The sequence below is a fragment of the Opisthorchis viverrini genome (assembly GCF_000715545.1).
Source record: "Opisthorchis viverrini unplaced genomic scaffold opera_v5_238, whole genome shotgun sequence".
In the NCBI taxonomy this organism is placed as follows: Eukaryota; Metazoa; Platyhelminthes; class Trematoda; order Opisthorchiida; family Opisthorchiidae; genus Opisthorchis; species Opisthorchis viverrini.
Window position 1 is genome coordinate 386646 of NW_008751890.1, and position 13568 is coordinate 400213.

At 41.9% G+C, this 13568-nt stretch overlaps 1 protein-coding gene across 1 annotated transcript in view; it reads left to right on the plus strand.

Moving 5' to 3' along the window:
- Window positions 1-959: 959 nt before the first annotated feature.
- Window positions 960-13568, plus strand: part of T265_14655 (hypothetical protein) — a gene marked incomplete at both ends in the record, with an annotated part of 23952 nt that continues 11343 nt past the window's right edge. The window contains 5 exons of the mRNA XM_009174633.1: window positions 960-1341; window positions 5290-5544; window positions 7650-7840; window positions 11720-11791; window positions 12830-12886. Coding sequence (XP_009172897.1) covers window positions 963-1341; window positions 5290-5544; window positions 7650-7840; window positions 11720-11791; window positions 12830-12886 — 954 coding nt within the window. The remainder of the gene's footprint in view (window positions 1342-5289; window positions 5545-7649; window positions 7841-11719; window positions 11792-12829; window positions 12887-13568) is intronic.

The following is a 13568-nucleotide window of genomic DNA, read 5'->3' on the forward strand; positions in this document are numbered from 1 at the left end:
TGGCGTGGAATGACCTTTTATCTTCAGGTGCAAAATGCACTTAGGTTACTTACGCGACCTATTAGACTTCATCATGAGCACACAAAGTATAGAGACTGACGCCATTCCACTCTATATCTGTGGGTTCCATATCAGGATCAGCCAATTTATTACTTCATGTGGATGAACAAAAATAATCAAGAGAGAGGACGCTTGTAGTTGTGGCCGCCTGGCGCTCAAGTGGTACGAAGTCGGTGTTAGTTTTTGACCCACCAGCTTTTCTAATAGCTGAGGTACAATCAACAACGTAGTACATTTCTGCATGGATCGTTGCTTGTTGGGACGAATGCAACAGTATTAAATGTGCTCTTCATTCGGTGCTTGTTGCCAGGCTAAATCTACCGCAGGTCTTCTGGTTGTTATAGCGTGCGTCTAAATTGTTTGGAACAATGGAACTGCTGTTATGGTTTACTTTAATCATACTGGTAATTTTTGAGTAGTTTGGCCGATCAGCCCATTCCGCAGCCACTTCGGTCTTTTTTTGCATCACATCTTTTGCTGACGCTGGACTGACTTTGGCAGTGTAAAAGAAACGGGACAAAAGGCAACAGTTGTACAGTGTTATGAGCTCTTCCTTATACGACGTATTCAGAAGGGATATCAGTGCTATTGCATCCGTTCCGTTTTTGTTTACTTGCAACAGTTATGGAACAGCGAAATTTGCAGTATAATCACCATCATTTTACTGGCCTTTCTCTTGGCTTGAGGCACTTGTTCGGTTCCGTCAACACCAAATTGACTGAGCACAGAAACCATGTTTTTGCACTAATTAAGCTGACTTTTAATCGGATTCGAACTCTACTTTTGATAAAAAAAAGTGGGGTATCATTATGAGATTGGTCCAGATAGGTATTCAGTTTCTGTTTAATTTACTGTCTAAGAACGTTGATTAGTCCTTCTCATGAACTATCGTCTTTCAGGTGATGGGCGAGTGCTCTTTCGATAGTTTCGTCGATAACATACTCCAGCTAGTTGCTGTGACAGACACACGTGTTCTGTTTGAACAATATATACGCGACAATTCTCGCCAGAAACTTACTAGAGCACAACAAGACAACTTGACTAGACCCATTGACTTACAGGCCTCTCGACGAGTATCCGGCCAGAAAAGATGCAGTCCTGGTATACTGTCACCAAAACAGTTAGAAAATGCTGTAAAAACGCTGAAGGAACTTGCAAAGCGTTTCAGAATTCAACTAACGCCTGAGAAACAAACAAAGACCAAACGAACCAAAGGCGAATCAAAATCTCTTACTCAGCCGAGGGCGACAACACCTGAGGTGGAAAATACGAAACTGCCAGGTAAGCGGATAATTTTGACACCATAATCTGGGTTGAAAAAATGTAGAAGCACTGTACAGCTGCTTCATCCTTAACGGAAGTCATCAACAGTGCGCAGCTGACGAAATTCCAACGGGTTTCAGCCCATGATCTCACGGATATCATTTAAACACTTAAGCATTTTGGAACGAGTGACTAATCAGCAATGTGTCCTATGCGTACTTAGTGATGCTTTATACTTTGTCTCATAGTTCTCTTAGCGAGACACTATACCGATCCCATCGGCTATCGAACTGAGGCTGCATAATTTAAGTTCTGAGTTCTGAGAAATATTTTAACTTCTCGCGAAAATTCCTCTTCGATTCAGACACGACTGGAAGTTATGGATTTCTGTTCATGTCCAAGTAAAATATGATGGCCAAATTTCGGCCGGCGGTCGTGAGGGTGATCTGGATTTCGCTCATCAGTTAGCTTGTCTTTCCATAGCCGCATGCTTTTCGGCGAGACGAACGTGCTCAGGCCCTCGGTTACAGATCACTACGCACACAGACCACAGTAGCTGGATAGCAAAGTGTACAGGTTTTGTTCCAGCACAACACATGCTTATGGCCATCCCTGATATGAAAAGCAAAACGCAAATAAGACCAAAAATAAGAAAGTTCCCGGATCATCTTGTGGCTTAAGCGATCATCGTCATGGATATGGCACAATGGTGGTCGCGCTGCTTACCCTCTGTTTCGTATGTATATCTCTAAGCCTTGAGACTCCTAAGCTGAATGTGGAGCAATTAAAAAACACATGACAAATTGGCGGTTCAGAATCCTGTTTGTCATCAATCCTTTTGTAAAACTAAATACTCAGTGACAATAATTTCGTGCAACTTGGTTTCAAGTAAAATATAAGGTTGACAGAAACTCGGGGACTGCGCCTACCTGATGAGCCCCAAGAAGAGTTAAACCGATTGTGGGCTGTCGACAAATTTCAGCAACCTTATGAGTAATGCATTACGAATATACATGTATCGCGATATCTAGAATATCGTAGCGACTGAAACATGAGGCGGCCTGCAGCACATTCATGTCGAGAAGTTATGCTATTATTTCCCCTTTATGGTGATATTCGCTTAACTGGAACCATTGAACTGGTGGCATACGTGAGTCTCGTTGTTTTAACTGTGAATTGAGATGCTACTGAAATAAACCCCAAGTAGCCTGGTCATTCTATTGAGTAGTAGCTTGATATTATTGCTTATTTGCACAAAGGTAAGTGGGTGAACACAGCCGGTCGTGGGCTGTCGATGAATTTCAGCACCCTTATGAGTATTGTATTGCTCACTGACACCAGTTAGTAGTTTGCCCGAAAAACTGTCATTCTGTTTACCCACAGTTCAACCGAATCCATTCTTAATTCATCTTGTCATTCAAGTGGTGATAACTGTAGTCCGAAGAATCTTCTGAGTTCCCGTTTTGATGATTTGTGAGTTCTTAGCGCGGCATTGATGTTCCTCATGTTAGAATGCACGGTCTGATTTTCCACCCATGCAGTTCAGTCAGGTAGTGGGACATTTGGACACGAGACTTAATCGAAACAGTCAACTGTACTGTCATTGAGAGCTTGACGTGCCGCGCGGCGGAGATAAACGAAGGGATAACTTCCTGTTACACTTTGTGGACAGTATTTAAATGACAACTTCATCCTGGTGCGACAACCCACAAGCTGCTACTTTCTGGGAGTAATCAATTCAGCAAACTGAGGGTAGACAGCATACTTTGCAAGAATTGCTTTTGGTTACGATGCTGCAGTTACATACGACAACTATTTTCAACCTGTTGAGTATAGAGTTTTGTCCACCCTGTCTCTCTAGCCAGTGCAAGTCCCGGGGCATATGCAGTACTGACCTCCGTTTTCATGTCAGTGCTCGCTGGTCTGCATACTTGTTCCAACAGTTTTGCCATATTAGGAGTTCCAGTGAGTCCTTTAAACTCTCCGTGCTTTAACTCAATATTCGAAGGTTTATCCATCCGTTAGGCACATTACTGGCGCGCAGTCGGGAAAAGATAACTTTAAGATGCTTTTAGACATGAAGGAGCTGGGTTCTGATATGCAACAGCTCTCGGTGCCGTTCCAGAAGGCACAGAACCCAGTTGTTTCGCAGCTACATTTCAATTTAGACGGCATAATTTTAAACCTTCCAGGCAAAGACCAGATAAGCTTAGAACAGTTAAATTCTCTCCCTTTGGTGCATGTATTACTCTGCTTACGTGTTGCGCTCCCATGCAACGCTTCATACAGCTTTGTGCGGTGCGGTGGTTGGTAATGCTTCGCCAGGAAATGCGCCAAATACTGATAACCGTTTACCTGGGTCACAGTGTTCTGCTATCACTCTGGTCCACGCAACTGCCAGACTGAAAGTAATGCAAGAGCAGCTAAGTCCACAACCGGTAACGAAATAATCTTAGAAGCCCTGCCAAATCGGTTCCGTTTCACAGACCACTTTGCACAGGCCTAATTGTCACCTCTCATTTGGTAGGATATCTTCGTTTTGCTCTGCCGTGTTGCAGATGTGTTTGGATAGGCTCACATGATGCGTCGTGACCTCTCAATCAGCTGAGTTCAAGACAAAATAGCATTTTGTCTTTGAGGTCAAAAGAGGTTTGAATACAATTTCTGTTGCGTTGTGAAAAGGTCTCGATTATCATGGAGTGTGTGCTCATCGTAAATTTTCCGACCACCTGGAGTTAGTTCATCCAGCGGGGTAAGTCACTGCATGTTAGGAGGTTACATACTGGAGTTTTTTGGAAGAGCGTTAGTGCGCAGGTTTTTCGCATTGCGGCCTGGAAGTTCCATTTTCAATCTTGTGTTGGATCGTGAGGCGGTAATTTAGATAAACTTCTGCAAATATCATAACTTCAGGTGTTATGGATGCACAAAATGCGTAACTGTTCCAGTCATTCGATGTCCGCACAAGTTGCTCATTGAGCTTTGCGCTGTAAAAAATCTATAAAGTACTAATAAAATCTTATAGTCCGCTTTCTTGATTTCACACGTTCTACTGTATGAATTTTCGTTGATACTGCAAAACGCTAGAGTCCACAAGCCTTAGTCACCTGATTCATGGTGTCCGGCGAAGAAAGACCAACAAGTAGTCCTACGAAACTGTCCATTCTTGTCATTCTTGGGGTAGCCGAGGAATATCAGATAACTAAGGTTTTCAGTAAGCCTCTCTGTCCCGGCTACTTTGTTTACTGATTAGTCCCAATGGAGGCACTGAGCGTGACAGATGATTTCATATTGACGACCTATCAGTTAACCCGAAAACACCTTGGTAATTTTGTGATCAGATTCCTGAATATATCCGTGGTAGGTTGTCACTAGAGTAGCCCGTTAGCAGTAGGTCTTGTGACTAGTGGTGTGTGATTTTAAGCGCTTAACACTGATACCCTGACAGTCGCAGGAAGAAGATTGTTTTCAACGAGGTACGACGGTACCTCATAAACTACGTACCGTTATTGTTAACCAATGTGAACAAAGCGGGTCAAAAGAAATAAACTGAGCATTTTGACCCAGTGACGTGCACTTATATAAAGATGCCTCATCCACTTTCGTATTTTCAATAGCATGTTTTTCCTAAATTACAGGGGAACTTTGAATTCTTTATCTTCTCGTAAATTGCTCGTCAGCTAATTTTTATCTAAATGTAGTGACCAATGACTCTGACTAAAACTTTTCTCAGGAATGAGCCGCCTGAGTAGAGCTTTCACAGTGTTTAGTCTGGTTTAACACCATGGACTGCCGGTGTAGTTCAGCGCTAATTTGGCAAAACCTTTTTGGTGAAATTAGCTTTAGCCACGATCTAGCCATATAATTTATGAATGCATTCAAGGAAAATCGGTCAGAATATGTGATAAAAATCCATCGCTGAAATTTTATGATACAGAATTGCAGAACGGCGTTTTTGTTTACATTAAGGAACATGGGTCGAATGTTGTCTGTGCAAGAAGTGGCGTTATTTATCTGATGTCCATGATCCCAGTTTGGTCGATGTCGGCTGGAACTGTGCTCTCAGTTCGCGCAAGTCTAACCAGGTCTTGGATGAGACACAGGGTTACAGTCAAAGTAAGAATCCGTGCGACATCCCGCAAAGTCCCATTCCGGATGAAAGTTACAACGATTGCATTTACACAAGTTTCGCGGTGGGTTCAGTTGTTTGGGCCAAACTTCAAGGTTAGTGAAATCCTGTTCATTGGCTGTGTATGCATAGGTTGAAGAAGGCGAGTGAATATAAAATAAAACCATTTTGAAGTAATATTAATACCGGTTTGAAAAAATTTTGCTCAGATTCGCAAACTGTTATTTGTCTCCGGTGCTGTTTCATGTCACATTTTTCCACCTTGTTTACGCTGATAACATGGTGTTAACCAAAATATTTGTAGAAATCAGTGCAATACGCCCATGGAAGTTCCAGATGATGTGATGTCGGCAAAGTAGACAAATTTGCCATTCTAAAATGGAGTTTGCCGAATATTGCTGGGTATATTTACCCCCAAGTTGATTCGTATGATTCACTTATGGCAGTAGCGGTAGAACTACACATCAGGTCAGCGAAATAGGTCAGAAAAAGAATAGTTCATTCACATGAAGAAATGTAGCCATTGCCTTCTGTCACTGCATCTGCTTAAACCATAAACAAGTATCCTTTATAAATTGCCTTAATCTCCTATATTGTTGTCACTTGTTGAGTAATCACTCCAAGTGTGACAGGTGAAAATATGTGGCCGGTTGGAATTTTTGAATGACCTCTTGATAAATTGCGATGTCATTACAGGAATAGCCCACTGAACAAGCTCGGCCGCGGTAACGCCCTTTAGGCAAAATACATAGCACAGTACTGCTCACAGTTGAAAAGAACATTACAGAATCAAGGGATGAAGTATAACATGGTTGTCTTTATGACCTACTAATATTTTAAAAAGGCCTCGAGAGTGGGGTGGACGGAAAAATGAGAGGCCGGTCAAGCCTATTCCAACTTATGTTTTTACCGCTTCTGAGCACAACAGTGCAACGGTCTTTGATTTTCCGGTCCTCGCCCCCTATTAGTGCTGATGCAACATCCGGAATTTGGATCGGAACGTGACTGGGGCTGTAAAGGAACAATTTTTTGCAAATAGCTGAGAAAATGCACTGCTTATAAACTTTGTATCACTAACATTCAGACAACTAGGATAGCGCTCTTTCACACTTTTTAAGCGGTATCTGGCCTTTAATAAATTGGAAAAGGTTTGGTAAACAATTGGTAGTTTTTTTATTTGGGCAACATTTCGCTTTTGACACAAAAGCTTCATCGGGCCAAGTGAACAGGTCACCAAGCCGGCCAGGCTTTAAGCAGACGGAGAATCAATCAGTAAGGTCTCTTCACATTACCACACTAGATCAGTGTTGAGTGTTAACTAACGGTTGTTGTCCATTAATGTGGTTGTAAAAATCCTGCGTTGACGGATTGGGGTGGGGGTTTGAATTAATTCTGATTGGGTTTGTTTCCTTTATCTTCCATTTCAATCGGTTGCCGTTGTTAGATTTCGTTGTTCTTTGTGGAGTGCTGCGACAATTTAGTTGGGGTTGGGAGTGAGGTCAAGTGGTATTCAGATGACTGCACATCAAAGCCGTTCTCCCCACGCTTGCCAGTTCCACGCCTTCTCTTCTGTTAACACTGGGATGTTTGGCGATTTCTACCGACTCGGGCATCAGTCTCTGCGATACGGACAGTATTCCTATCCTCAAAACCTCGATATTTTCTAAATTTACTTTTTTGTCCCATTCATGTTTCGCAGTTGTGGAACGTTTTTCGATAACGCTCGATATCCATCTGCTTTTCTCGGGGGCCTGTTTATTTTCCTCTTATGATCTTCGATTCTGGTGTAACGATCCCTAACCATCTGTCCTATTTAGACCTTGATGCAGTAGTTGCACTTGATTGTCTGTTGACGATATGGGTTTTTCGTCTTTGTTAAACAGACTTGTTCTTATAAATTTTGATTTGTGGTCCATTCTTAACTTTTAAATTATGTTTAAGGGAGAAGTTGTTTTGTTTTCATGCTAGTTCAGTATTTAATTCCGAAAGCGAAGAATTTTTGTCAGTAAAAGGTTACTGGTCTGCTTGTTGAGTAGATGACTCGATGAACCAGAGATATTTCCTAAAACCAGTAGTTGGATGATTCACTAATATATAACAAGGAAACCTAAGTGCATTTTCTGGCCACTTTCAGAACTAGACCACAACAGAACCCTAGTTTGGATGAATACTTCTACATGTTTCACGTATCTTTTCTTAGGATATCCTGAATGGCCTGCAATGATCTGCTACAATCAGGCTGGAAAATATGCTGAGTTTGATCCTATCACCAGAATAGCAACTCACTATTATGTAGTGTTTCTGGATCCCACGCATTCAACTATAAGTCGCATTCGTGCCGGAAGATTGCGGAGATACGTTAGCGGCAGCGTGCAGCAAATGAAAAATATCGTGAGTTCCAATTTTGGTTTGTCTCACTGTGAAATCTGCAATATCTGTGGGCGTTGAGAAGTAAAACAGGCTGCTGTACACATCTACGATCAGTTCCAGTAGGACTGATCTATTTCTCTAGTAAGGGTGAAACTTATCCTCAGGTTTGGAAACCAGCCTTTTGTTATATACTCGTCTGTTCATGTTGCTATCGTGTTCGAACACACAGACGAATCACAACCAGCAGATAGTGCGTGTCGTTTCTGCACTGCCTGGTGTGACAAACAAGTCACGCTATATGAGATGCAGGCTCGACATCTCCGGGAAGCAGACCAATTGTGAATACTGATGAAATGTTTATATTTCTGGGATAATGGTCACAACGTATTTCTCGGTTGGAGCTTGGAGACCGATTTGATAGCAGTATAGCTTTGGTTGTAAAGACAGTTAACTTCAGCAATTCATACATCGCTCAGAAAAAAACTATGCTTTAGATTTCAGCTCGTCATTAGTATAGCGTATTTTCAAAGGCAGCTACACACCTTTCACTGCATACTGTTGGATCTGATCTTGAACAATACTAGACAAGGAGCGTCATTGAGCGTCAGGTAGCTCTCATAGACGGGGACATTCTTTCTTGTTAAATGGGTTGCAAGTCAAATCAATGCTCTGAGTTTCATATTCTGCTGACTATTTCCAATTAGGATAACTAAGCTTTGCATTCCATAAAGTGACGGAGAGAACACCAGCCATGTGACAGCTACCATTTGTTTCTCCAAAGTAAAGCCTGACTCCGCTGGAAACATCCGCTTTGCATTGATTTAGACGGTTTTTGAACGAAGTTACTGGTCTGCGATGGGCAAACCACTCGCACTTAGTAGCGGATGGGTTTGGCTGTGAGAAAACCTGCTTCGCATTGCAGAGGACCGCATATCGCAGCTGCTTCAGCCAAAGAAGTGTGGTAGTGTTTGAAAAGTTGGCCAATGATGAGGTGGCAGTTGATCTGTTTGCTGAGCTCAAAAATTGGCTCGCATAAGTTTTTGTTCGTCAGGCAAATAGATACGGTCGGTGTGGGATACGGTGGGCTACGGTTTGGGTCGATGTGGATGGGTAATCACCCCCAATTCCGTCCGCCTTTGTATATATTTGATAGCTGTAACATGGCTGTGTGCTTACAGGTTGGCTGGTACGTAGTGTAACTAGTCGTCCAAGATGCGACGCGGACAACAACCAGAAACTTAGACCAGAATCCAACAAAAGTGGCAAACATTACAGTACCGTTAATAAAAAACGTAAAAATTCAAGGTGCCCAGCTGATTAACCACATCACAGGAAGACTGGTAGGAACACATTTCACTAGGGGAGCAAGTGGGCCGATCCGAACATTATCCGAAGGATTTAATAGGAGGTACACTGCGAAACAAACAAATGCGAGCCGACCGGGCCGCAACGCGACACAAATTCTAGACGGACCAACTGAACTGCACACTAACCAATCTCCAGTCAACCAGTTACGTCGCATTTATTAAATACACGCAGACTTGGACAGAGCTGGGTAACCATCCACCCAAACTCGCAGTGATAATGGCTCCTTGCATGGGGCCAAGGCGCTTGTAAGTCAAATTTCAAACTTTGCAAACATTTCACCTCCCACCGGATCAGCAGACCGAAAGCTCAGTTTGACCACGAATATGCAGACATATTGATAGCAAATGATACGCAAGCCGTAGCTTGTAAGTATCTGTCGATTTCCTGAATGAGAAAACTGGGATAGGGCATTGTAAATCACGCTGTTACCTCACCCTCATGGGTGCGCTTACCTTAGTGCTGCCTTGTTTGATTCATCGCTTCCCCTAACCCCCTATCATAAGACAGTTACAGTTTGAAAGAAAAAAAGTATAGTTCCTCAAAGGGAAATATCCGTCGCCGTAAAATGGCATTCACTTATCCGTTTACAAAATTAGTATGCAACGTGAAGTCGGAGGTAAAGGCCTTTTACCATTTCTTATTCATTTATCCGACCAAACAGTAACTCAGAAGATACGGTTTTAATTTTACTCCACATCATTCTTACTAAAGCAATCGATCGGTATCAAGTGACTGGTTTGTGTAAAATAGAAACTCCGTGATATATCTTTGTTTCAAATGCCAAAAGGTAAATTATTTTCACAGGTCACAGTAGCTATAAAGACAAAGTCCCCTAGATAGGAAAGAATTATCATGCTTATAAGCATAATAAACGAGACATTCAGCTGGGCTCCAATATATATATATATATATATATATGCAAGTTATACCTACATACGTATATTTACTCGAAAAAGCTGTCTATCTACTCTTTGGCCTCACCGAAATAGCTCTCACTTATTCTGCCGTATGCCTATGTTCCCTAAAAAAGTCACAAAGACGGACACACGTATGGAAGAGCTGTGCATCAATTAGTAGTCAGCACCCGTCCAACCTGTATCTTGTCCTACAATCCACCGGTGCCTATGACGGTGCCTCATCACTACCACACATGCTGAGCGCAAACTAGAGAATTATTGAATTTCTCGGGTGTACTGACTTAGTATTTTTACTGAAAATACATACGTTGGAGCCATATCAAATGCTTATACGTACGGGGTTGTTTTCGTTACCGCCAGTCACTCAGTAGTGTGTCAGCTTATCCAAGTTTCTACTGAGGTAGACAGACCGAGGGGCAACAACAGTTCCTTTCCATTTAGCCATGCTTTGACGTTTACTCGGACCGCACAATCTTACCTACCATTTGGTTAGTTCAGCCGTGAACTTCTGCTTGGTACTTTTTGACATTCAATTTTTTTTTTAAAACTTACTGTACATTGGGTGCTAGTTGGTCGTGCTGTAACGATCACGGCGCTTGAAAATCAATCGCCATTGGATTTCTTGCTACAGTATTCCCAAGTCTCGAAAATATATTACCTTGTGAACACTTTTCCAAATCCAATAAAGACAGAAAACAGCAATCCGCGATCAGACAAATTTCGGCATGACAAGTAGACCAACGCATGTATTTTCATTGGATGAATGTTTCAAATCATTTGGTGGGTTATGAAGTTAAGAGAATTCCGGATTGTTGATGAGCTGCGAAATGGCAGCTATCACTTCAGGTAGGTATTCAAGCCATATCATAAAATATCGAAAAATCCGCAGTACTAGTACAGACAGTGAATGAGAACATGCACCTGGAGATAGATTCAAGCCGATGACGCCGTTTCCGGAAAATACAGTATACACTACCTCATTTTAGGGTCTCTTGATGAAGTGTCAAAAAGTCCTCAATAATCGATTTTTTGTCAGAAGATAATTGGTATTCTTCACAGTGATGCACCTTTAACCTCTTCGTTCTCTAGTCTTTTAAGGTAGTTTCGAGCGATCCGTTTTTGTATTTCACGAGAGACGAAGCTAGAGTTCTTTTTGCCACTGATCATGTGATTTATAACTTGGTCAGCAAAGGCACTGCCCATCTGTTTGAGGATCGCAGTGCCGAGATCACATTCAGGCAACTGAAACTAAACATGGTGGAGGTTTCGTACAGATCAGTGGGCCATCGAACCCATGGGATGTTTCCTGAAGGTGGTGTTGGAACAGTGTTCGTAGAACGCCAGACCGGATGAGTTCGCTTGGTATCCACTAGTTTTCATCTTGAAGTAGCATTTCCTTTTCAACGGCGTCAGAAATTCTGTCAACTTATGATAGGTAATATCATCTGGTTTCATGTCCAATGGTGTACGGAAGCAAGTTCAATATAAGTGAATAAATAAACAAATAAATAATAATCAAAGGTTGTGTTACACAGGAAGATTTGCCCAAAGATTTACACCTCTGAATTTCTCGTTTTCGTCTGGTCCATTTTCTGCTCCCCGAACTACTTTCTAGAAGCGGAAATTTCGAGAGTCTCTCGAGGCTGCGGCGCACGAGGCTGACAATGCGCTTCTGCTTCAGATTGAGGTTCGTGATTTCTTTGTATTTTCGTAATACATCAGTACACCCATTTCATTTGATCGAAACTGAATCTAATTAACCATACCAGCAAAAGTCCGATTTAAGGAGATTTGGCTTATGTGAGTACATTTGCACATGTGTCCTTCAAACCCATCAGCAGATGTTCATTCTCGACTAAATCCGTATTCATGGAGATCAAACATCCTCATGTATTCATCTCAATGAAGGAGACTAAATTTGTCTAAATAATAGGCAGTGAATGACAAGGACCGAAAACGAATAAAGCTATTCCATCTTCCAACTTAATGAAATACTATTAACCGTGGCAACACATACTGTGTTGTAAAAATAGTTTTTACCGTCTGCAGGAAGCATGTCAGCTGTCCAATTCTTACGCTGCATCACATGACTAGGCTCGACAGGACTGATGAATTGTAAACTTAGGTTACAATCTGTGCCGAGATAGAGATAGGGCTAACCTATGAACTATGTGGAAGTTAAACTGCTAGTTATTTCGACAGGGACCGATATCAGAATTGAGAATAACCATGGATATATACTTCAGGATCAAGTGTGCAATGACGCCTTAAATCGCTGCGGCTTCACCTTCTGATAAACCTATGGACAAAACTATGTTGAACAGTATATAGTTTACCTGGCCTCGATTCGCAAATCACAGTGTGTGGCCATTTACCTTATACGTTTTTGACATCGTTGCCTATCTTAAGACCAAGCCTTCAAGGCATTGGAGGTTAACTCCTCGTTCCTCCAAGGTAGATGAGCAAAAACTTGACATATTTGGAACCATCGGATCCTAGTATTTTTTTCTATGATTCACCACGGAGTAACCAATCTTGAATAATTTGTGAGCGGAGAAAATGGCCATCGTTTAACCTTAAATGGAAACCTCTAATAATGGAGCCGTGAACATACCCCTAAATTTATTAGATTTATTCTGAAACTTTCCTCAGATTGCCACTGGTGGTACGTCTCTGAAAGGAGGACAGTTTAACCCGTTTTATATCTTGCCTTACTTTTCCACAGGATCGGATTGAAATATACGGATATAACTTTGAAAAGCGGAAATTCCGCAATCAAGGGGTAATCCAATATTTCAATTTTTATCGAGTGTTAATTTGTAAATGTACTTGGCTCTCAGCCACCTGAAGAGATATGCAATTTACCTGTTCCTCCTCTAATTTCTTGTGTTTTGAAGCGTAGTACGATTATGATTGACAACAGCCTTTATTTCACTATAAAATGAACATAGATAGCAATGCAGCTCACAACCCTGCGCGGGGAACTCCTGGTAGAAAATACTGCCTGTCTGAAATCTCCTTTGAAAAACCGGACTTTTCATTACACTGGAGTATGTAAAAACTGTTATCATAAAATAGCCTTAAGGTCCAAACGGTTCTTCAAAGGTCGTATCAAAGTGATCAAAATATCATCAAGATGTCAACTAAAGAAATTCCCTGATGCAATAAAAGTGTTTAAGGAAGACGTTGTGGGTTTTCGAAAAAGTTTGGCGACAATCAGTAGATTTATTGCTGGGCAACGTTTCGCTTTTGACACAAAAGCTTCGTCAGGCCAAGTGACTAGGTCCCGAGGTTGATCGAGACTTAAGGCGGAAGGACAACCAATCAGCTAAGTCAAGCTAAATCTCTGTTAGGTGTCGTCCGAGGGATTTTAGTGTGTTAGCGTGGTTGAACAAGTGTTGGGTCGGTGGGGAAACCTACATGTGTTTGGGTCCAGCCTAGGGTCTCGTTATTCTGGTTCGGTT